The sequence below is a fragment of the Toxotes jaculatrix genome, chromosome 2 (genome assembly GCF_017976425.1).
Source record: "Toxotes jaculatrix isolate fToxJac2 chromosome 2, fToxJac2.pri, whole genome shotgun sequence".
NCBI lineage: Eukaryota > Metazoa > Chordata > Actinopteri > Toxotidae > Toxotes > Toxotes jaculatrix.
The window spans coordinates 29,831,009-29,856,944 of NC_054395.1; the positions used below are offsets into that span (position 1 = coordinate 29,831,009).

General features: G+C 44.8%; 1 protein-coding gene across 2 annotated transcripts; it reads right to left on the bottom strand.

The window, feature by feature from the left end:
• Nucleotides 1–246: 246 nt before the first annotated feature.
• Nucleotides 247–23,984, bottom strand: snx21 (sorting nexin family member 21). Of its 2 annotated transcripts, XR_005894728.1 has the most exons (7): nt 23,830–23,984; nt 21,860–22,184; nt 20,970–21,166; nt 20,519–20,660; nt 20,239–20,404; nt 17,698–18,963; nt 247–257 (listed from the first exon to the last, which is right to left on the bottom strand). XR_005894728.1 is itself a non-coding variant. In XM_041048540.1 (6 exons), exons 2-6 carry the CDS (start codon nt 22,149–22,151, stop codon nt 18,459–18,461), a joined length of 1,302 nt encoding a protein of 433 aa, XP_040904474.1. In that variant the 5' UTR covers nt 22,152–22,184; nt 23,830–23,976; the 3' UTR covers nt 15,892–18,458. The 2 variants fall into 2 exon arrangements, 1 of the variants encoding a protein (XP_040904474.1); XM_041048540.1 differs by lacking the exon at nt 247–257 and having other exon boundaries at nt 15,892–18,963; nt 23,830–23,976.
• Between the last annotated feature and the right edge of the window lie 1,952 nt (nt 23,985–25,936).

The window sequence follows — 25,936 nt, forward strand, 5'->3', positions numbered from 1 at the left end:
AAAAAGGCAGCGTGAAGAAAAGAGAGAGATGAGAGGAAAAGAAGGATAGATCCAAAGAGAGAGGGAGAGAGGAGTGAAGGAGAGAAAAACCCTGAATGGATGCTTAAACTGACGCTGTTCTCAGCCAATCACAGCATCCTACTCCCCTCCTCCTCACATCCAGGCTCTGTGATTGGTCAGAGGGAGCAGAGATGCAGAGAGAGAGAGAGAGAGAGAGAGTGACAGGAGGGTAAAGAAAGAAGAAGAAGAGGAAGAAACTGTCAGATGAGAACAGCTCCGTTCTTCACGCCTGTCTCTCTCTCTCTCTCTGTCAGTTTTTCAGTGGCATCTCTGCCTCGCTCGCCCCTGAGAGCCGCTGCTGCCGTTCGTTCGCCCATGTTGCTTTGTGATTCCTGAGGAGAGAGAGAGGTTTAGTGCGATGGACCTGCTGCCCACCGACTGCTGCTGCTGCTGTTTACACCGCGGCATCATGGGAGCTGTAGTTTCCCCAGCAGCGCAGGAGGACAGCTGATTAGCCGGGGATTGTGGGTTATCAGAGTTTGGAGATGTGAGCTGGTGGGTGGACGAGGCTCAACACTCTCTCTCTCTCTCTCTTTCTGTCCTCCTGCTCTCTTCTTTCTAACACTCCTTCTCCCCTTTCCTCCTTCTCCTCTGCAGTTTCTTTCATCTGATCTCTCTCCATCCTCCTCTCTCTTCTCACTTTCACCCTTTATCCCTCCATCCTTCTCCTCTCTCTCCTTCTAACTTGTACCCGTCAAAGGAGAAGTCAGAATGGGTTGTCGTCTTACTCGGATCAAGGTGAGTGACCTTCTGCAGGTGTGTTTTGGGCTCGGGGGTGAGTTGGGGGGGGGGGGGGGGGCTTAGAAGGAGGGAGAACGAGAGAGGGAGAGAGAGAGGGAGAGAAAAGAGAGAAGAAGAGAGGGCAGATAATGAGATGTGATGGCTGCTGAAATGACCTGCTCATGTACATGTATCTCATCACACACGCAAACACACAAATACACACAGACACACACAGACACACAAAGACACACACACACACTCACACACAATTCCCTAACCCAGATAGTACCAATGAACCCAGACAATGGCCGAGGGAAAAGCTCAGATGACTGAAGGCTAAAGGCTATTATCTGTGTGTCTTTGTGTGTGTGTCTGTGTGCCTTTGAGTGTGTGTCTTTGTGTGAGTGTGTGTCTGTGTGTTTGTGTGCTGAGAGAGAACGAGGAGACAGAAAGTAAAGAAGGCAGAGACACTGACAGAGGACAGTTCTCTGCATCAAACGAATCCCAGTTAAAGGCCTGTGTGTGATTGTTGTGTGTGGTTGTTGTGTTTGTTTATATTGTTCCTGTACTCTCTGACTGTGTGTCATTAGTCATTAGATAAAGATGGCTGGTTAAACTCTGCATGGTAAAGATATTTGTACTGATGTGTGGATTTATTCGTTGTGTGTTTCCTCCACTGTGGTTCAGCCTGAAACACCTGAACAGCTGCAGGAGGGAGAAGCAGACATTTTGACTCACAGCAGGAAAAGCACATGCGGACGTGTGAGTGTTAGCGGCGGCAGCGTCGCAGTCGTAATGTGTTACTGATTACACCTGTGCGTTTCCTGCTTTGACGGGTTAAACTGTGAGAAAACCATCTGTCGTCATGAATTTGGTTCAGGATAAACTGTTAGAACGTCACTGACCCTCTGATGTTTCACGTGGCTCCATCATCAAGTTTTCATTTGTTCACTACTTTTAAAAACCTGTAAAAACCATCGACGCTCCCATCAGCTTCCTCTGAGGCTGAACTTTGTGTTTATAGATAATTAGCCTGTGTTAGCATGCTAAAATGCTAAGCTAAGATGTTGGACATGGTAAACAGTCACTTTACGTCTCGTTTTACAGAAACATTTGTACGGAACAGATCTGTCGTGTTCTGCACTAAACTCACATTCATCGATTCAAATTCTGAAATCTATGTTGTGTTAGTGTTTGTAAAGTTTACTGTTCATCTGTTAAACATCCTGATTTAACACAGTTTGTACTGAGGCAGGATATTTTAAGGGAATATTTATCTTTGTCTTCAACAACACATTTTATTTTCAAGTTTATTGTCAAAGTGTTTTTGTTAGAAACTGAAAATAAGCCAACACATGCTCAAACTTCACGGTGTGGTTCTAATCAGCTTGGCTTTAAACTAAACTTGTTTTTATTGTCTGTTGTTCTGTTTGTTTGTTATTAATCTGAACAGCTCACTAACACATCAGGAGTCCTCCAGCTCTGAGTGGTGTGTCACTGGGAGTCTTTCTTGGACAGTGTTTGTTTGTTGCCTGCTTGTCTTGGTTACTGAGCTCCTCCTGACTTCTCTCTGCTTGTTGTAGCATGAAGCCACATCTCTGTAATTGCTGTTAGTGGATATCTGAGGTTTCCTCCCTTGTGATGATCAGCGATGAGCTCGTAGCTTAGCCGTGTTTTCATTTAGCGCCACGTCTCCTGGCTGAACGCCTCGATGATCAAAGGGCTGGACTGGCTGCGGTTGGACGCGCACTTTAGACACGCAGAGCTGAACAATCTGCAACAACGACAGCAGGACAAACGTTTTCTGGCACACGTTCGTCTCTGAACGCTGGAACGCACCGTTACCCAGCTCCGCACGTCAGAGGAGGTTTGCTCCTCGATGCATTGGTGCAGTGGTGCACGTAAACAAACACCTTATCAGATGACTTCATGTAGCACGCACACAGTTCAGGAGAGCGGCGGATCTCTGACAGACCGACACAGCACAGACAGCACAAACACACAGAGACGGGACGGAGACCACAGCTCCATCCGATGGCTGCTGAGGCGACCCGATGTGTGAGACGGCCGAGGACAGGCCTCACGTGAACGCACAGCACAGGACATGAAATACACAACGTTCACAACAGTCACAGCAAATATCAGTCTACACAAAACGTAACACACAACACAATCACAAACTGAGAGAAACCGAGGCAGCTCACACTTCAGCTGCGTTACGAAATACTTTCCTGAATCAGCGTAAACGAACCAAAACGCCAAATCAGATCATCAGATCCTCCGTCGTCTGTCCAAACTGTACGCACCTGTACCTGCCCACAGACAGACACCCACAGTCACAGACACACAACCGCACGTGTCTCCACAGTCTACATGTGTTCTGGACTGCGTCCCACCCATTAGTCAGACTGACAGGTCTGATTTATGATCCACATGATGATCCAATCACCAGACAACAAGCTGAAAAGGCTGCAGGTGACCACGCTTCCTCCTCAGGTGTACTCTGAAATTTGTTGTTCTATGAATAATAGTAACATATAATCTAATGTTAATGTAATCAGAAGCAGAATAAACACCATTTCATAAAGAATGAACAGTGTTTAAAGGAGCAGCTGTGAGAGTGACCTGAGACATTCGTGTGATGTCTTCCCCTGCTTACTGTCTGTATGCTAAGCTAGGCTCACAAGGCTCAGAAGACCCCACTTCTGATGTGGAGGGCTGCATGTCAGGCAGCAGAGCAGGGTGTTGTGTCATTTGATTGTATAGAGATTGACAACTTGACACAAATGGATGGTGGTGCATGCAGAGCAAGCAGCTGTGTGTTGCCTGTGGGTGTACAGTTCACGTTACAGGCTCATGAAACTGCAGGAAAACCCTCACTGACTAAAACAGTGGCAGGAATTTTGTGTTCATCCTGTATGAGCAAATGATTAGAAACCACATACACAACAGGGAACAATAAGAAAATCAACATCATTTTCCCTGATTTTCAGACCTTCAGGATAAAAGTAATCAATCACTGACAAAACACAGAGTGTAATAATTACAGTCCACACAAATCAGAATAAGACTAATTAAATTCAAATTTTCCTTCTTTTTTTGGGACAATAGCTTAGACGCATCAAAATAAAGTGACTATTCTGATCTTTAATCATCTGTTCGCCAGAATATTTCAAATCATTTCATGAGACACTGACACTCTTGGTATGCACCACACAAAAGAAAATGTGACTCACTGTGTGCTTCACCCAGAACACACAGCTCACACCATCTATTTTCCTCCTGAACGTTTCTGAATCTGGCAGCTTCGACAGTCGGAGGAAGACGAGCGAGATGTGAAGTAAGGATCATTGAATTCTATGTTACAGTCAGACTCACGCCTTTCTTCAGTAAACATATACGTCCTGACATTTTCCAACCTCCTTCTTCAAACATAGTTATTTCTTTAGATATACGTGACATCGGCCTCTCACATCAAACCAGCTCCTCCAAACAGAGCAGATTTTAACTGTTAAACATCAGAGATGAAAAATAAAGAAGTCTTTTATGTTGTGGCCATGATGTGGTAAAAAGTTTGGTTTGGTTACGGAAAGATCGCGGTTTGGGTTCAAATAACTTTGTTAAGGTTTGAGGACGTTGGTCACTGTACAACAACGTGGCCACTAGAGGGCGCTGTCACTGAAATGTTAATATAATAACTATGTTAGAACATATCGTCTAATGTAGTGTCTGTAAGATAACATCCACATTCATACGTAGGTTAGGTCCGTCAGTCTGAGGCAGAGCATCATGGGTAGGGACAGTTCACTGTCCTCGCTCTGCATCTTCCTCGCACCAAACAGAAAATGTTGCTGCATTCGACACTTTGATTTTGCACGCTAACCGTGATTTTGTGCTGAGAACGGGGAGTGTCGCGTTTTGCAGAGTTTTGCACTTTGAGACTCAGTGAAATCTGAGTCAAAGCTTCATGAAAAACGGTGAGCGAGAGACAGAGAGAAGAAGAGGGAGAGAGAGAGAGACATACAAATAGAGAGGGAGAGAGAGAGAGACATACAAATACAGAGAGAGAGAGAGAGAGAGAGAGAGAGATCAGTCTGTGTTACTGTCAAAGTGCAGTGGAGCGCAACACACTTCTCCAGGGTACAGCACATCACTCTCACTCTGACTTCTGTGTGTGTGTGTGTGTGTTTCTGCACGTGTGACTTTGTGTGAAGCAGGACATGTATGATCTTTGATGTTTACGTATACATGTGCACATTTTAATGCATGTATGTGTGTTTGTGCCTCTGTGTTAATGTCTGTGTGTGTGTGTGTGTGTGATCTCACACTGAGCGTGCACAGACTCTGGTTCTGGCCCAGGGGTTACAGAGGGCAGCTGAATCCTGACCCACATCGTGCTGCTGTTCAGACCGAGTCTCTTTAACTTTCACATGTGATGTTATCACACAAACCATCACCGCTATCGTTTTGTCATCACTTGGACTCAGTGGACATAATGACAGAATGTCCTTCAGGGCTGGAGCTGTCCCTTTATGTCCCGAGTTGACAGAATGGTGACACACATTTTATTCTGCCCTGGTATTTTTCAGAGAGACATTTCACCATGAGCTGTGTGAGGATATCAGTTCAACGATCCATTCTAACTTATCTGTGGTGTATTATCGTGAACTTCATTCACAAAAAAAAAATTCTCTTAAACTCCTGTTACAGCTTCGGACACGCAGACCACAGTGTGTTTAACAGTGCGTTTTCCTGAGCTGCACTGAATGTGTCAGATATACGTCCTACGTTCTTTCATCTATACGCTGTTAGAGGAATGAAAGTTGAGGCAAATCTAAAAATGTTGTTTGATAATCTAAGTCTGACATGTCCTAAAATGGCCACCGTACAGAGTCTGAGGAACAGCCTTCCTTAGGCACCACTCTCAAGACAAACATTTGTTGTTCCTTCAGTGGTCCAGCTCTCAGACCTGTGACTGTAAAACCGTCGGCCATTTTTCCCTCGGTGATTCTGGTGTTTTCTGGTGTGAGACGAACTTTACAGGAACTGATTTTTCAGTTTTCTTGGTGCTTCACTGTTTGTTTGTTTTTCAGTTAGTGTGTTTGTCTTTCATTAGGTTAGAAGCATCTGTCTGAGCGACACACAGTATGTGAGTAAACGAGTAAAGTGAACAACAAGCTATTTTAAAACGGCTCACATCGGCAGACTCGCCCCTCGGGTCACAGAGGGTCAAAGGTCTGCCCACAACCCCACAGCAGCTGTTTCCACTAATTAACTCACCGTCACCTGGAATGAGAGGAAATAATCACTTAGACCAGCTGCTGCACAGACCTGCAGACTCCTCTGTCCTCGTCTCTTTCACTAAATGGCTCAGTATTTTATCTTTTTATATAAAGACAGTGTGAATCATTTGCTATGTTATGCAACACAATTGTAGTCGGGCACGCCAAAAAGTTAGATCAAACAAACTGACTAACCTGGAGGCCAAACTCCCACCATGCTGCCTCTCTCCTTCATCAGTACCACACATCATACTGAATGTTACACATAAAAACAGGATATTACAGCAGCTCTCAGATCATTAAACCAACATATCAAGCACTTCTTACCTAAATCACACACCTACCACAGTGCTGCGTGAGGCAGAGCCGTTTAGCTTAGCCTTGATTCGCGTGCAGTGTGAGAACAGTCCAACCTCTGATATGTAGTGTTTCCTCTCATCAGACCAAGGCCCATAAACCTTCCCACCACCGACACCGAGAGGAGCTACACTTTGTGGATGAGTATGGCCAGCCGATCACTATGCAGGTAGAAGGGAGAAGGGGACATGGCCATAGGAGGCGGCGGTCCCGCTGTGCGATCGAGTGCAGCGCTCCGACAGAAAGACACTGGGAGGCCCTGAGAGCCATGGGACTGATGGACGGAGAGGAAGGCCAGGGAGATGGATACAGCGCTGGGTAGGTTCTGTCGGGGACGTTTATTTGTCTTGGTATTCTGGACCATGGTAATATATCTGAGTGTGTGGTAAACACTTCTAGACTCAGATAAAAGATTCCTGTGGTAAATGACCAGGAACTGAATAAATATTTGGCACAGGGGTCAGAGGAGTGGACTGGGTGAAGTAACTGGGGGTAAATGTTAGACGTGGGGGGGAGAGTTGGGACGAGGGTATAATTTTGAAAAAGGGAAACCGCAATAAAAGTCTGGGAAGGGGCTAATGTGTGTAGACTGAAGTGAGAGGTACTGTCTATGAATGACTCAGATGGAGGGACAATATGTTTTACTTGAGGGTTTAGGGGCAGGTTTAGTTTGCAAGGTCAGCACGATGTTGCACTGAGTCTCTCATACATATTCATGGGTGGGGGGTTGCTCTGCTGAGACTGCTGTCAGTGCAAAACACGGTGTTATTATGCATGTAGATGAAAACTATACATATTCATAGAGAAGTTTCCATATCATAGATCATACCCTTCATCTGAACAATGAACAGACCTACGTGATGTGAAGGCCGAAGTTCTCGGTTCTCTCTGACATCACCTCATGATATAACCTGATTCCTCTACACAGGCCCTACTATGGTCACATGACTGTGTCACCTGACCTATACCCTGCCAGTAGTCACATAATGATGTCACCTGACGTCTATCCTCCCAACGGCTACCTGCCCCGATCATCAAACGACCAGCACCCGGGTAACAACTACCTGCCCAGCGTCTCTTATAGCTTAGATCACCTGGACAGACTGGACTACCAGGTGATCAACTGTGTTGTTTGGAATTCTAATCTGTTCTGAACTGATGATTATGGATTATCATTATATATCAGTTTACACTCATTTCTGTTCTGACATTCTGTTTGAATTCCAGGGTCCAGAAATGTTGCCCTACCAGCCTAATTCAGAGAGCTGTCTGATCGGGTGCTACAACACTGACGAGATGGAGCCCAAGAATTTCCCCCGACAGGTGGCTAATTTCACCGATTAGCATTAAGACGATTGACCCCTCAGTCCTTCCCACTTTGCACTTCTGTCTCATACTGTCTCTTTACACATATACATATGTACTTTTCAGTAAATTATATTCCGGTTCGCTCGTGTTTTCCCTTTAGCCCGACTATCGTCCTCCTTGGCTGTCTGATCGTCCTCTAGGATACCTTCCCCTCAGTGAGCTCGACAGCGGGTTGGGCTGTGGTCCTGACAGCCCGCACCACCGGGTGGCGTTCTCTGAGGCTGAGACAGACGCCATGTCATCGCTACCAGGCCACACCCCCTCCTCCCAAGGCTCCTCCTCTTCCTCAGAGTCCCTGATCTCCTCTGAACCCAGCGACTCGGGCTTCCACAGCGTCAGCACCGGGGAACACAGACGGCTGCACAAGATTCACGGAGGCCACAGCCACCGGCAAGCTCATCATCTGCGCTCAGGCCACTCCCCCCGCGAGCAGAGAGCACGCTGGGATTTGGAGTCCATCCCAGAGACAACTCAGATGACTCACCCTGCAGCACCGCAGGCGTCCCGCTGCACTGTGGGTAACAGCACGACCACAACAGTTCACTTCCACAGAGCTGAGAGGAGTCCCACCTTACCTCGTCACCGCTCGCCGCCCTCCCCCTCCATCGGTAAATAAAGCACGTCACATCCATGTCAGGACTCAGCTCATTAGGCTGATCCCTTCATGGTCACTGTATTTCTTTGACGGGATGATGGGTACTCTGAAAGAGTAGGTTACTATCAAAGAGTAGTTTGAGAAAAATGTAGGCGAGATGACCCATGAGCCCGTAACATAAAACTTATTTAACACCTTTGGGACAAACATGAATACAGTATTTCTTGGCAGAGGAACATTCCTATAAATCCCACTGACTCTGAGTAGTTGTGTGAAGCACTGATGCGTTTGTGGTCTTGTTTATCACCAAGAAGCTGCAGGTCTCTTGTTGAGACAGTCCCACAGTGAGAGGAAAAGGTTTACCCTGGCAGAAACCAGTTCTTCTTATAATGGCTACAGGCAGATTTATAGTTTCAGAGATGTAACGTAACACTCTCCACCTGATTTCTGTGTGCAGGTTGTCGTACTGAGCCCTGCCAGCGGAGGGCTCTATGGTTGGAGCAGCAGCAGGGAGGAGGTGGGACGATAGACGCTCCAGGACGGAGTCAAACAATAACAGATCTGAGTGAAGGACAGCGCCGCCGCAGGGCCAGTCACCCCAACATGACAGATCCAAACACTCTGAGAACCAAACTCCACAACAGCCAGACAGGTACAGCCAGCAACACACTGGGGCCAAGGAGCAGGGCCAGTTATCCCAGTAACTGTCAGCCCACCAGTCACCTCAGCATAGACAGAACCAGCCTGACCAATCATCAGAATACGCAGAGAAACAGCCAAGGCACCAGTCGGAGCAGAGAAGAGGACTCCCTCTCTAAGAGTCCTGGATCCGGCTCCAGTGGAGCGTCAGACTGGCGTGGCTTTCAGACTCTTGGGAATCGCACTGGCAACCTTAAGGGGTCCTCTGTTCCTTTCTACAGCACACTGGGCGCCCCGCAAAGGAACCCTCGCTCTCCACCCTCTCCCCGCTCCAGACTGTCCAATCAGAAGTCTGTCAGGAATCAGCTGCTCAGAGCCCGAGCTTACCGATTGGCCAGGGAGCGCAGTGAGGTCACAACGGATGAGGAGGTGCGAGGAGAGGGAGACAGAGAAGGGGAGGAAGAAGGAGAGGATGGCCGACTGGCGGGGCGATACTGGAGCCGGACGGAAAGGAGACGTCACCTGGCGCTGTCACGGCAACAGAGAGAGAGGAAAGGAGGAGGGGAGGAGCAGGCCGGGGGAGGTCAGGGGTCGCTGTCGTCTCAGACGGTGCTGGAGCTGAGCCATATGAAGCAGAACCGACTGAGGAACAGCAAGCTGCTTGATGATTGGACGACAGTGGAGGAGCTACTGACTCATGGGACACGAGTGGAGAGCGACAGTCAGCTCTGTCCCAGCCCTCTGTTATCGGTTACTACTGTCTGATCGGAAAACCTCACACACACAATCCTATCATTAGTTACTGCTGATAGGCTGAATCCTCCTCCATCACTCAGGCCCAGATTCATTACAGGTTTGTGTGGTGAAAAGTGCAAATCAGAAAGACGAGGAAGTAACTGTGAACAGTAACTGCTGAAACTGTGCTGATACACGGAAACGGATCAAAACTATGTTTATCAAGGATGATTTCGGTGAGTAACATTTAGCAACGCAGCGCTCAGTGAACACTGTAGGAAATCAGGGATCTGTTGAAGGGAAGCATAAAGACAAACAGATGGTTTAACCATTAAAACAGTGATGAGAAACATTCAGCTGACATGGAGGGAGTTCTCAAGTTTACCAGGCTCTGCAGGGCGGTTTTATCGCCGAAGCAGCGAATCTCATCATCATCTTATTTATGTTCAGTCATCCAAGCCTCACGGCTGAACTTTACCAACGCTGTGAACCAAACATACTGGGTGATAAAAAGAGTCTTGCACTAAGTAGCTGAAAACAACTTGCTAATTAGCTTACAAGCTCACTGACAAGTTCCTTGCCACGTTAGCTTGCAGTAGCAGGTGGTGCTGCATTCATTTCGTATCGTTTAAACCTTAATTGTGTTTGAATTTCTGAGTGATGTTCTCTCCCACAGAACTACAGGCACGTCAACAAACTGTTGGTCCAATGTCTGCAAATGCACCACAGCTGGAAGTTACATCACTATAAATCTAATATTAACACATACGATCAGTTCAATTCATTTAACAAGAGCTACACACTGTTTGTTTGTATCTGGTTAGCTGATAGCTAATTTAGCAAGAAAGCTAATCACCTGGAATAATGTGTGAACACTCCCAAGTCAAAATCACAGGTGTTTTTCCTGTGCGAATGCAGCATTGCTCCCATGCTAACTAGCTTACCTGCTAGTTAGACAGCTGTTTGCTAACTACCTTGCCCTAAAACCACACAATCAGCATCGACAAAACTACGTTTATGGTCAGACAATCTAAAAAACAAAAAAATAAAAAAGGATTCTGAACAGACAAGCTTTCTGAGAACTGTTTAGGACAGTTTCACAGCCTGAGAGAATCAACCACACAGCATATATGTAAGGACCAAAAGCTGGAAGAGAATTAAAAACAGCTGTTGACTCTCAGTGGATTTAGCAATACCAGTGCCCCCTTAACACAACACTCCCTACAGTCCAGGCAGCCATAAGGTTTGGGTGGACGCTCATGAACATCACCGGATGATGAACTTCACCTTCCACAGACCAAGCAGTTGCACAAAGTCATGAAGTAAAATTTGAGCTTCAATGAAACTTAAATGACAAAACTCTGATTAAATTTGACTCCCACCGCAATCTTAGTGAATCTGGATCTCAGTTGTGTTATTTACGTCTGATAGGAAGTTCCAACTTATTTCCTGATGCATCAGAGCCTGAAAGTGTCTCTTCAAATGGGTCTAAGATAAAAGGACAACAGGAGAACTTAAAAACATGGCCAAAGATAATACTGAGGCTCATGAGGGAAAATTACCAACAATCTCTCAGCAGAGAAAGTTGAAATGAACAGAAACAGTAAGTATGACAATCATGGAGAAACCAGTTCAGTCTGAACTGAGCTCAAACCAACACTACTTTCTGACAAGAATCTCTAATCCTGTAAAAGGACACTAAAGAGCTGCATGGGCTGAGTGAACAGACTCACTGGATGGACTGGTAGGATTCTTCACACACCAGACCGACTGTGACTGGTATGAATTATCACACCATTGGTTGTGTTGCCTTTTCTGGTTTACTGCCTTTGTTTTCGTCCATGTGCCACAAAATGTCAAGGTCGAGTCTCTGAAATTCAAAAACTGTTCGGAGGCTCTGCTCACTATAAGCTTGTTAGAGGATTTCTGCACCTTTATGATCAAACAGCCACTAAATCCTCTAAGTCGCTGTTTCACCACACTGTTGTTTTTTCAGTTGCCACTTTCACTGGTTTCTCCAGGGTGGTTTTACTGTTTTAATCTCCATGCACTCGCACAGGCTTGGAGCGTAAATAAATCAGACTGTATACAGAGGGCTCACAAGTCTCCATGCAGCAACTGGGTTTCTATTTTAGAAGACTTTTATTTGGTTCCTAATCTTCTGCTGGATGCAGTGATTTTAGCTGTCTGAAGATGATTTATGCAGCGAACCTGTTCAGCAAACGATGATTCGCCTGTTGCAAACCATTTGCTATAAATCAGAAATCACTGTACATTATCTTTAAAGGAACAGTTGAACATTTTGGTAAAAACACTTTTTTTTCGTTCTTGACAAGAGTCAGATGAGACGTTTGATAACACTGCGCACAGTTAGCTTAGCTTAGCATGCTAACCTGGCTAGCACATAAGCTTTAGAGAATCTAGTAGGTAGATTTTATTGACCTTTGGACGGAGGTTAGCAGTTTCCCTCTCTTTCCAGGCTTTATGCTAGGCTAAGCTAACCAGCTGCTGGGTGCAGCTTCATATTTAATGGACACGTGAGAGTTTTGTAAAATGTGAAACTATTCCTTTAATATGTTTCAGTCCTGACATGTGAAGACAATGCCATCTGAGGTGGGAACAGAACATGAACCAGACTCAGTACATATCACTGTGTTGAGTGCTTTCTTACAAAATGACCCACCAGCCACAAATTCAACCAAACTATGGAACTTTTTCATTTTTAAATGAGACTTTAATTCAGCCTGTTAGATTTTCTGTATAGAAATTCAGGTTGTGTTCATCCCCAAAATATAAATCTCATCTGCCCTCTGACGCTGTGTGTTAAGAGGGGACAAGTACAGGATCACAACAGGTTCACAACCAGTTCGCTGGTCCTGTTACTGTGGGATCACACTGGTGACGAATGTCCCAAAGACTGCTACAAGCAAATATAAGTGAAGGCACCTTTGAAAGAAATGGGTGGAAGAATCTTTGTTGGATGAATCTGAGAAATATTTATCAGGGTTAAATGTTATGATGTGATAATGCGTCATATAATGAAACTGTTCAATGCAATTTTGTTAAATATGAGAAAATGTTGATTTATTTTCATATTCTGTCAAAGTTTGGAGAAAAGTGAAATCCTGACAGGATCACAAAGCTGGACTCATCAGATGAATATATATGAGGATTTCTTTTACTAAACCACGTGTGTGTGCGTGTGAGTTGAATGGCCACTAAAGAAAGACAATATAAAGTTTGATACTAACTTAGTAGTAGAGTTTAGCCAAAGATATTGTATAACTTTGGTTTGTGGACAATCTAAAATCACTGTATGATGTCAAAGCATATTTTATAAACACATTAGTTTTGTATATTTTATCCATTATTTTACCTTGGATTACGTCTGCCTTTCACCAACCTCTTGCTATGCTAGTGTACGTACGTAGATGTTAGTGCACAGTCAACTGTTAGCTTAAATAAGATTTATTATAACAGTGTAAACCTAGCATGCTAACTCATGATTAGCACAGAACAAGCATGTCCAGGTTTGCCCAAAGAATTCTGAGTGTTAAAGTTAGTGTTTCTGTATTTTTCCACAGTCTGGACTTTTAGAGCTAAAGTTTAGTGACTGAATTTGAATGACAAATAAGAGGAATTTCATTAAAAAGTATTAATAATGCAAAAAAAACAAACAAAAAAACAAAACCTAAGTATGTCTGTTTTCAGAGCCTCTGTGGTCCAGTGGAAGTCATGACTGTGATTCCTCAAAATATCTGGAGATTTTGCCAAATTCTTCCAAACTGCAAACTGCCAGTGAGCTTAACACTTTCCTGATTTTATTTTTCTTCTGCAGCTGCAGGTTTTTTTTTATTCTGTTGGTTTTAATGTAATTTCATTAATTAGTGTCATTAACAACAGGTGTTATTATTAACACTAAATCAAAATGTCTGCTGTGAAAACGGACTATTATTACATTCTACTACATATGGCTGACATATGAATCACATGAATACGCAATACATTTAACGAGTGGATGGTTCTGCAGAGAACTGTGGGATACTGAGGAATGAAAATGATGCACCTTGTTGAGCTGTTTTTCAGGCTGTAAATGCTCCGCACACAGAAACACTAATAAAACTGAACGTAGCTTTGTAACAACAGAAGAACAGATGAGAAGTTAAAGGGTCAGTTTGCTCAGTTTTGAGGATTTAATCCACATTTTACAAAAGGTGTAGTAAATTTAATTATGATGATGTTTAAGTTCTAATCCACAACCTGTCCTGTGATTGTTATTTTATGATTTTTTTAAATCTATTTTTTAGGCTGTTTTATGTTTTATTGTCATCATGAGCGCTGACCGACAGCGTTTGGACGTAACACTTTCCACTGACAGCCATGTTGGCGCTTCAGTCCTGCTCCGTGACCGTTGCTATAGCAACTGGTGTTTCTACGGCAGCTGATGTCTCAGCTCTTGGCCTTGTCACCATGGTGATGTTTTGTGTAGGATGATGGGGACTTATTTACAGCTAACACTCCTCAGCTGTGCAGAGAAAAGCAGCAGCAGCAGCACGGACATTAAAACCACCAGGACTGACTGAGTCCAGATCTGTTCCCAGCATGCTCAGCACTGTCCTGTGGCTCCTGAACTGATTCACCAACATCACTTTAACCAGTAGAAATGGATGTGACATATTTTACAATCTATTTTCATGCTGTAATAAAACACTGAACTCCACAGTCGCCTCCTGTTGTTCATCTACATCTGACCTGAGGAATCTGGAAGTAAACTGCGTCATCGTTCCAACATGGGCTGAGGGAGGGCGCCCTCTGCTGGGGACAGAGCGGCGTTACCACTGCACCACAAAAACCTACAAAAGTCATAAAACAAAAAGTAAAACTGAAGCTGAAGGAGAAAAATCAATCAGGAAAATGACACTGACAGTCTGCACGCAGTGAAACGTGAGAAGCTCTGGAGAAACTGATCTCAGTTCAGAGGGAAACGCAGTGTCTGTTCAGTCTGGCTTCCAGACTTTGAATGACAGAGCTCAGCTGAGATGAAGAGTCCATGTTTGTTTGCATTTTCACACACTTCTGTATCCGTAAACTGGTATTTACTTTAACTCCAACATGACATGAACGCGGCACTGGTGGCAGTTTTTAGCAAACATCATTCAAACAGCAGGAAATAATGCATTTGTTGGTCATGGACATGAAACTGTCCCGAAAGACAAAAATGTCTAATTCTTTCACAAGAAGTCAAAAGCAGAAGAAGCCTGTGCACATAAAAACTGACGGAGCGACGTCAGTAGGAAACGTCCGATCGCAGAGCTTTGAAAACAGAGCTGAGGATGAAGATCACACCGTGTCTCCTCCACAACAATCCCACCGTAGGTTTCAGAGGCATTCACCATAATAAAATGGCAGCTCAGACATGATTCCTCACACAAACACAAAGTTCAGAAAATTCAAACTTTAAAACCTAAAAATAAAACTACAGTACGGCTCAATTATCCAGGAGAGAGAAAGAACATAAAACATCCAACATCCAAAGCTCATCAGCTCCATGATGCCACATCACAGCGTCCCAGCTCCAAAGTCTGATGATCTAAGATGCTACAAAGGGCCAAACATGAAGAAATGAGAGAGACCTGGAATTTATAACAAATTTATTCCATAAAATATACTTGAAAATATATTTGCACATAGCTCTATGAAGCAGCGATGCTACAGGTAAATCCACACAGAACAGGCAGGCTGCATTTCCACCACAGGTGAGTGGAATCTAACCTCAGATCACATGTTTGAACTGAGCAGGTGAGTGTGGTCACAGAGGGGTCGGGAACAGGACCTCACCTTTGTGGTTCTTAGATTTACTGTGGAAAAAAAACACCTTTTAAAACTGTTTAAAAAAATCATGAAAATCTGTGAAATAACACCGTCAGTCTCAGAGCAGGTCGGGATTCCACACACACGCAGCATTAAAACCAAAGTACACTCAGAAACAAGGCCACAGCCACAGCCAGTGTTCATAATCACACTAATCAAATTCATTTAGTCATTTAGCAGCTCAAATATTCTTCCTGCTTTCACAGCTGCATAGTGAGACAATGCTGAATGTGAATGCTGAGTTTTGACACTGGAAACTGTCACTCAGGTTAAAACACCGAAATCAAACAGGCTGAAATAACATTTGCATCATGTTGTACTTGTTGTACATCAAACTGTGTCGTTCAGCTGGGTGTGTTCATGCAGCATCTCCACAGCCTCTGTGACTGAATGAAGAATATCTGAGCAGAAAAACTAAACTCTCACATCCAACATGTTACGAAGACTTTAGGGTTGAAGTGTCAGAATCTGTGCATGAATCTGAGCACGTGCATAGTTTATAATGTTTGTTTTATAATGGTCACATTCAGCTTTTATCATTTTCCCTTGTGTGTTATTATTAACTAATTAATGAGCTCATTACTTAGTCTTGTCCCTTAATTAATCACTTGACTCTTTGTGGTTCCGATCATTTCATCTAAACAGGAAACTAGAAAAACGGATCTGTTCCACATTTGTCCTGCTGATGTAAATCAGTTCTTCACATCTATTTTCGTCCCTTATCCAGTCATCCACTCCAGGTCGCCATAACCACTAAAACCACTGATCTCCATAGAAACCAAATCCACGTAAAAACACAGACGTTCGTGATTGTGTGCTGAAGCAGAGAAACGCTGCATCAGGTCGGAGTCTGTGCGGCTCCGTCAGCGCTGAGGAAGGTTATGAGATTTAATGCCTCTTTAAATGCTGAAGATTATATACTGGCAACAGACAAAGCTTTCATTTAAAGTATACGCTGCAGGTGAAACCTGCCAAGACGCTGATTCACTCAGATGCTGATTAAAAAGTGTAATAAAATTAACTGTTCCTTAAATCTAAACTGAAATCTTAACCAGAGAGTTGATGCCCAGAGATTAGTCCCGGCCGTGTTCAGAAACATTCTGTCTCTGAAAAGCGCTCGGGCTGCAGAGTCACAGTCCTTAAGGTGGAATTATAGTACTGTATTGTAATGTAAAGCGGTTCAGTCACAGATGAAACATGATCAATAACTCAGATTCATTCTCAGTAACTGTGTGATATATGACGATTGTCCACTCAGCTGATTATTGCTGTGTAAACTAAAGCTAATCGTCTTTATGTTCTTTAAAGGTTCTCTGTGGAGTTTCTGACGTCTACTTGTCCCTGTTTCGTTTGTCTCGTGCAGACGCTCGTGCGCTCAGACTTAAAGAATACAACACTTCACATAAACCAAACACAGGGCACCTTTAAAGGACACACTGAGCATCAGTCCGGTGCCTGTAGGAACAGTGATGCAGGGTTTCCTTGCTGCAGTCGTTCCTCCTGTGTAAACTGGCCACTGACTGGATTTTCTCCTCCATCGCTTACACTGAAGGAATCTCTCCACGGTGAAAACACCTGTTTCAAACACCTGACTATAGTTTTAAGATATGTGAAGAATCGTGAACCTGTCCTTTAATCCTCTGTGAGAGAGGAGATCACAGTGTGCAGGCGTCGCCACCAACATCAGAAACGAGGAGCGGAAAAACACAAGCAGCTGATGCTGCTCTATCATACATCAGCCGCAGTGACCTGTCGTCATGACACTGTCGTCACTGAAACAAAACCCATGCACGGTTCTTTCCTGATGGAAAAGAACTGGTTCTGTTAACGTGGGTCACGGGTCAGCACATAAATGTAATGCAACATAACTGGTACAAAGACCAAAAGTAACTGAGAGACAAATGTGAACACGTCTCCATATAAGCTCAAACATAAACATCATGATTGTTGCTTCTAACAAACATCCATCGGTCCTCAGGTTTCTAACAAACGTTCCTCCAAAGCATAAACCAGCGTCTAAACTGTTCAGCTTGTCAACTGTCAGAAATATCTTTACTCTGGAAAAACGTCACCACAGCTAAGACCAACTCTTAGAGGTCGTCCTATCCGGGATAATGTTTTCAGGATCATGTGAGCTGCAGCTCTCGCTCCTGATCCGATGCATCACAGTGATTAATGACCTTAAGGCTTTAAAGGACTGAATAGATGAATGATGCATAGTATCTGCTAGGAAAAATAAATAAATAATATTTGCAAATAAAAATATTGAAATATTTTGACAAAAAAAAAAAGTTGTAATTTTGAAACTTTTACTATAAGCAGAAATATTTTCAGACCCGAGCTGTGAGCCGGTCATGTGAGCGGGTAAAGTACAAAGAAGCTGTCTGGAAATGCTGAAACATGTTTGTGATTCAATCTCAAAGCAAAAATCTTCTTTCTTCTGACAGAATTTTTCTTGTTTGTACGACTGTATTCTCAAACATTACATATATATTTTGAATACTATGACTTTTTTGTAATACTCAGATTTTGCTAATGAATGTGACCTTTTTTCTTGAAATATTACCAAATAAATAAATATACTATTTCTTGAAATTTTATGTCTTTTATGTGTTTTTGAAATATTACAACCTTCAGAACATTATGCTTTTACTGCTTTTTGTATTTGTTTGCATTATGACTTTACTCCTGGAAAGTTGCTTTTTCTCACATTATTCTCCTCATTGTTTTTTCCAGAATATTAACACTTGTATTGCAGCACAGTGATTGTACCCTGCAGTGTGTGTGTGTGTGTGTGTATGTGTGTGTGTGTGTGTGTGTGTGCTGTTCTAGCCCTCCCCCTCGCTCTCCTGCAGGTTGTGTTTTACCAGAAACTCTTTAATGGTTGGCTGATTGTCTAGCCCCACCCACTGCTCCTCCAGGTGCTGCAGAAGCTCCTCCCACTGCCGTTTGTTCCTTCCCGTTTGCCACGACAACCGGACCACTGCCCGTAACAATGGCAACAAGAGGGGGTGGGGCCTGTTGATACATGGGCGTGGTGCACCAGTCTGTGGGCGGGGCGTGTCATCAACAGGGAGGGGCTTGTCCCCTGTGTTAGTCTGAGTCTCAGCGGGGGTGAGGACACGCAGGGCGAGGTCACAGTGATCCCGAGCCTCCTCTAGCTGGTCCACTTCTTGGAAACAGCACGACAGCCCCACCAGAGTGAAGAACCAATGGGAGGAGGCAGGGGGCGGGGCCTGAGCCTGGCTGTCGTAGTAACTTGCCCAGCCCAGTTTATGTTGAAGTCTCTTTGCGTTGAGCAGCGGACCCAAGGCCTCCTGGTAACGTCCCACCCTCAACGAAACAAGACAAACTGAACTCTGAAACACTTCAGGTACCAACACTGAGCTAGAACTCTGCTTCTACTGCACAATCAGCAGCTCACGCATTCATCAGAACACAGACATGGAGGAAGGATGGAGGAAAGGAGACAGGGAGAGAAAGAAAAACAAACCGAATCAGCAGACACGCCGCTATTTTAAGAAATTATTATCCAGGAAATTTGTGGCTGAAATTATGAGTGACAGGGTCAGCTATTACATTTCATATATCTATTTAAAATACACATATTTTTTTCATATTACTGACTTTCCTTTTCATTTCAAATGAAAGTCAGTAATTCATTATAACCAGCTGTCCTGACTCACTGGCTCAGGAGGCGTTCAGGCGCTCTGCCCAGTCAGGGCCTTCGGTTCCACCCATATGACTTCATCTTGACCTCATGCTTGAATAAGGACGAGCATCTGTAGGCTTTTATTGATATTAGTTGTCCTTCCAATACTGCCTGTTTGTCCAGAACAATGCTGTTACTGCCTGTCGCTTCCTTTGGGTCACTGTGCATGAAACGTGAAAAGGACTTTGAAGGGATTCACCTCTGGACAGGAACCAGAGGCAGAGGGAGGAGGGAGGTTCGCTGGTCTCACCCTCACAGTCCACAAGAATTTGACAGATCTTTCAAATATGAGACTAATTAGGTCCAAACTGTGACACGCGGCACAGTTCACAGAATAAGAATTCTTCAGCACTGGCTGTGGATGACAGTGCTGAGTGCAGGAACAGCAGCCAAAGACAAAGCCTTCCTGCTGATTTTTATTATTATATTACCTCTTTAACAGACGGGTTAAGTTGCACTTATGGCAAAAACACTGTCGTCATCAACCTGAGTAAAATATAACCACATTTTAGTGTGAGTCATTCTCTCTGAGGACAGCAATGAAAACCAAGACTCCACACACAACCATAAATTAGACCAAAACCACGTTTTCCTCTCTGTTAAAGGAGGCGTTCAGAGCCTGCCAGGTGCACTGGGAGCAGCGCATCACTGCACAAAGTGACTACTTGACAGCCAGTTTTAAATCAGGTACGGTTTCTGCCTGTTACAGGTGCAGTGAACTGAACTCTGAACTCTTTGATCGCTCCTCATAAACCTTTTCAGTTTATAATGTTATAAAACGGAGAAAGAAGAAACTCCACAGGTTTAGAAACGTGTCAGAAACCTGAGGTGTTCTCATTAAACAGCCTGATGTTTAGATGAGCCTTTAAGTTTAAGTTGATCAGTGTATTAGTTACCGGATGAGCAGCTGTCCAGTCTGCAGGTCAGTCAGGTAGAAGAACTGTCGGACACACAGCGCCCCCCGCAGGGCGGACAGTGAACACAGGTGAGACAGGTACTGTTCAAATGCCCGGCTCCGCTTGGCGATCGTCTCCGCTGTGAAGTTCCTGTGCAGCTTCTTTCCTACAGTGATTACAACAGGTGGTCAGTCTCACCTGGAGGTGCCTCTCTGAGCGTTAAGGGTCATAACAACAACATCCATGGCTTCATGTACACCACGACATAACTTTTACTTACGTGGGAAACACACACGCTCCATCTGGTCTCCATGGTTACGGCGCAGCATGGCATGAAGGCGCTGGAAATCAGAGTATCGGCGGGTGATGATGGCTGGAGTCTTATCGCTGCCACCGGCCTGGATCACATGGACGGTGTACAGCTGGAGAGACAGTGAGACACCAACCGCTCTAACAACAAGCTGCATCTCTGTGTTCTGTAGAATTTATTCAGTCCTGAAGGTCTGCCTGGACCTGACGCTCAGACCAAACCCAACATTCACCCTTCATGTTTAACATCACTGAAACCATCAAACCAGAAAGAACAAACAACAACAACCTCAGAAAACTGTGCAGCTAAAAGTGAAAATAAGATAATGATCATCTCAGCCTGCATGTGAGACACAGGACTCGGCTCTGAGGCGCCGTGTTGGTGGGACGGTCTGTCTGACCTCCAGCGTGTTTGAACTCACCACATACTTTGAGGAGCCCTCCTGCACCACGCTGGCATCAGTGACCTCAAACAACAAGCTGTCCGTCAGGCGTCTCCCAGAGGGGACGGGACTTCCTCCCCCGAGTCCACGCAGGCTCCTCCAGCTCTCCTGAAGCTGCCGGGTCAGCAGTGAGGAGGGGGAGGGGCTTACTGGAGATACGCCAACAGGACTGGTATCTACACAAGACAGGTGAACAGACGGGTCAGCTGACTGAGTGGATGAGGTCAGGGCTGAGGTCAGGCAGAGATGAGCTGGACCATCAGGAGCTGGAGGAGCACCAGGAATATATCTGACACTGACATGCACAGATCTGACTGCTCACACTGTGCTGACTGAGAGTCTCACAACCAAATCTATACAGACCTGACACTTGCTGTCATTTCATTACTTTGATACCCTGAGTGCTTGTGTGCCATGTAATCTGTTAAACACAAGATGAAACGACAAATGATGATCCAAAGTGATCCACAGAATAAAAACCGGGACAATCCAGATTGTTTGGTGGACACGTGCTGACTTTACTCCATGAAACGACAACTGATAAAAAACATCTCTTCAAACACAGACACCGAGCGTCAGTGAGCTCTGGGTTTATTACAGTGAAACTTTCAAGGTAAACCACAGCAGAAGTTCTGATGTTGACTAAGGTTGAAGGGAAAGTGTCTCAGCTTCCCTTCATCCTCCTCCACCATCAGATTCCAGCATATGAACAGGATAAGTCTCAATCTTCTCCACAGTTGCTGGAAAAAAGCACTAAATCACACGTTTTTCCCTGAAACTCAGGAAGGATTCAGGGAATTGTTCAAATCCAACTAAAACACAAATTGGTTCATAAATCATCATGTTAAATGAGCAGGATACCACCTCACCTGTGCTGCTGAGCCCCTCCTCCATCGACTCTCCCAGGAAGTCAGAGTCGCTGTCCAGTCCCGACCCCTCGCCCTCGGCTCCATCTTCGATTCCTCCTCCTCCACTGTCGAAGCACAGCGTCCCCCCGAGTCGATCAGTCACACACTCCTCCTCCTCTGCCAGCTCTGCCTCCCAGCGGTCCTCATTAAACTCGTCCTCTTCCTGCCCACCTCCTGCCTCCTGCTCGGTTCCCGTCCCCTGACCGTCTTTAAACAGCGAGCGTTTCAGACGGTCCAGCAGCCGAGAAGCCATTACTCTGCCTGGCCAACGCAGGGGGGAGGGGGGCTGAAAAAACAACAGAGAACCAGCGTTTTTACAAACCAACATAAATCAACATTTATAAGGTCGCGACTCATCTGGCAGCTTATTGGTTTGGTTTGAACATCGACTATGACAGAAAACATTTCATAGACAGAAGAACTCATCGGTTAGTCAAGAAAGTAACTGTCAGAGAAATAAATAATGAAAGTGATCGCTGATTGCAGCAGTGTCTCCAAACTAAGACTTTGAAATGATAACTCTCTGAAAGCTGCAGCAGGAATTGTTCTGACAAAAAATTCTGACCTATCCAAAGACAGACAATGAGGAGAAGAAGGTGGAACCTTCAAAACACACTTCCGTATAACCACACCGACTACTGCCTGTTTATTGCCAAGAAACTAGAGGCCTGAGTGTTTACAGAGCTCCTTAGTAATGATCAGCACCTGCACGACCAGAATCCAGGTCCCTGGAAAACTAGTTGGTCACATCTGAGCTCCACAAACACCCTGATCCACATCTGAAACAAACCAGTCCGGGATGGCAGCAGGCTAACTTGGCTCCAGTTACAGAGCCGGTGGCCTCTCTGAATGGAAATCATGTCACACATTAATAATGCAGCAGCTTGCTAAGTAAGCCTGCAGCGAGGAGAACAGCTCACACAGAGAGGCCTCGGCCTGCAGAGCTTCATCAGGAACCTTCGGTCAGAGCCTCTGTGTTTTCAACACACCAGGTGTCTCAGTTTATTAAGACCAACACCTGGAAGGCTTCAGCAGACCCAAAACACTGTTCATATGCTGCTGTCCTCCAGTGCACTTCTTCTGAAAGGAAGAATTTTTTTACATGAGCTGAGAACAGAAGTTGCTTTTACTACTTACTGACACACACACATTTTTTTGTTGTTGCTGTTGTTGTTCTGTTGTTTTCAGGATTTTGTTTTTGGGTAAATACTTTGATTTTTTGTCATTTGGATTAACTGTGAGCTTTGAAGCTAATATGTTAAAATTTAATAAACATGGTTTAAACAATTAAAGCACCTAGCAGTTAACATGAGATCTGATCAACTCACAAAACCTTATCACATTTTATATCTTTCGATCTGAGGCTACAGGTGCTACAACCACACGAACAAATATAAATTATAGAGTTCAAAGCCTGGGCCAGATCAGTTAAACATCAGCGGCTTAACATTTCAAATTAAATAACTTTAAGTTCACAGATGTAGAGCAGCTACAGACTCCCTCTGAATGAAGGCTCTGTGCTAACACTGTTAGCTCCACACATCAGTGTCCAGTTAGCGAGCTGAGGTTTATATCTTTAAGGTTTTAATGTCAGAGAGTCGGAGATATGAAACGTTACCGACAACGTTTAGCTAACTAGCACAGCGGGGGCTGGACGACTCTCCCCGGGTTTGAAGCTAACTCCCGCGGCTCCCGTTAACCCATCTCCACTCGGTAAATACAAAGTTTAAGCCTCCAGATCGATGTTTAAAGGTGGACAGTCCCGTTTCCGTCCGTGTCCACACACTGAATGAAGGGGCTGCGGTGCTAACGGCTAAAACCGTTAGCTCACATCACTGCAAAGTTAGCGAACAAGCTAACAACTTTGTTTACACTCGGTGTTTGTTGGTGTTTACTGATTCATTCAGCGCTCTGAGCTTCGGGTAACTCACCCCCGGGCTTGAAGCTGACTGTCCCCGCTCCTTTAATCCATGTCCGCAGGTAGACGCAGAGTTTGAGGCTCGGGGCAGAGCCTGAGGGCTGGATCGTCCCGTCGGGGCTCCTGGGGTCCACACTCAGCGGACTGACTGTATCCTGATTCCTCAAACTATCCTCCGCTGAAGCCTGCGAGGAGAGGGAGGGGGCGGAGCGGATGTCGGACACTCACCATATATGGCCATGCACTGCTGCACGCGCACAGGGGAGGGCGGCAAGAGTCCGGCACTCTGCTAAATCTGGTCTCAGTCATAGACTGTATAAGACCATAGACTGTATGAGACCACAGACTGTGTGAGACCATAGACTGTATGTATAAGACATGGACGTAGCACCCGTGACGTCACCCATTGGTTTCGGGGAGTTTCGGGGGAGTTGTAGGTCTCAGCAGTGAGGATCACTTCCGCGTTCAAAAGGCTGCAGTTCCTCGGCTGCCGCAGGGGGCTGGCTCCAGAAGTGAGCAATTCTCCTTTGACCCATCCATGTTAAAATAGCCAACTTTACAGCCTAAAATTCTTACATAAATTAGGGTGTAGTTACGTTGAGTGACAGCTCCATAGACAGGCACAGGCAGTTAGCTCTTTGCTAAAGCATCGGCTGGGCGAGGCGGCTACATCCAGAGGCCTCCGGCTACCTCCAGCGGTTGACAGGGGCTGCAGTGTCCGTGTTTGTTTGCCAATGTTCGGATAGGTTTTTGTGACAGTATGGCTTGTTGTAGTGTAGACTGTACTAACCGACCGTCGAAGGAGTCTGTGTTGTTTCTGGTCGCTGCTGATACAGATAGAGGACCGGAGCAGCTAATGTTAGGAACGCTGTTGCGGTGTGTTCCGTAAGAAACTTCCTTACAGAAAAAACGGCAACACAGACTCCTTCGACAGTCGGTTAGTACAGTCTACACTACAACAAGCCATACTGTCACAAAAACCTATCCGAACATTGGCAGCTCAGAAGATCTACATGATCACCATAGTCACGAGACTGAGGTCACAGTGACTCTGACCTTTGACCTGTAATCCAAAATCTAATCAGTTCATCCTAGAGTCCAAGTTAACATTTGGGCCAAACTCGAGGTGTTCCTGAGATAACACGTTCATGAGAATGGGACGGATAGACAGACGGACAACCCGTAAACATAAAGCCTCCATAACATCATGGTATAGTAGGACAGTGTACAGTGTGTCTCTGTTGGGACGTCCTGCATCTTTCATCTTTTTACATCAAAATATAGACCAGTCTGTTTCACCCTACATATTTTCAGATTTAACGCTGCAAAACATCATGGAAACTAAAGTTAAATAGTTTTTTTTAATGTCACACAGACTCACACAGATTGTGTTTCTGTACTTGTGTGTCTGAGTGCATGATGGTCTATAAATAGAGTTTATTGTTCTCAGCTCATCCTGCTGTCTGCCAGTGTGTGCATGTTCTAATGTTATGTATATATACGTACGCATGTCTGACCTATGAATAAGATTCTTTGTTCCCTACCTTGTTTCCATAAGAACAGGTGATCTCACAGTCTGCGGTGCCTATAGGCTACATGTACTTTAGTGTGTGTGTGTGTGTGTGTGTGTGTGTGCAGAGCTTCCAGTAGGATTTTGGAGCTTTGCTGTGGAGCCTCAGTGGAATGCAGCCCCTAGTTACTGCCTGACCAACCCAGTCACCAAGTCCCCTATGTGTGTGAATGTGTATGTGTGACCCACATACCCCCATTTTACTAGTCAAGGTCATTTCTCATGTCTTTTTATGGTCTGGCTGATCTTATCTTCTGATTGGATCAATACTCTCCAGCTGTTCGCTGTCACAGGCTGCAGCAGCTGCTCAGTGAATCACAAACACAAAGGTGCTTCTGTTCAGACTGACCCACTGAGGTGACATCGTCAAACGTCGTTTTGTCCAACCAAGAGTCAAAAACCCAAAGAAATTCAGTTTACGATGATACAAACTTCAGTTTGACAAAAAACTGACAAAAATGATTAATCAGTGATCAAAATAATTCCCAAATTAATGTTTTACTGTTTGACTGATTGATTAATCCACTAACAACTGCAGCTCTACAAACAA

What these genes read in the sequence shown, in the direction of transcription:
- snx21 (XM_041048540.1), bottom strand. Translation starts at nt 22,151, where the DNA reads ATGGCTTCTCGGCTGCTGGACCGTCTGAAACGCTCGCTGTTTAAAGAC. An exon ending in GGAGGGGCTCAGCAGCACAG is followed by an intron (nt 21,167 to 21,859) that starts GTGAGGTGGTAT and finishes TGTCTTGTGTAG; the next exon opens with ATACCAGTCCTGTTGGCGTA. An exon ending in GGAGCGTGTGTGTTTCCCAC is followed by an intron (nt 20,405 to 20,518) that starts GTAAGTAAAAGT and finishes TAATCACTGTAG; the next exon opens with GAAAGAAGCTGCACAGGAAC.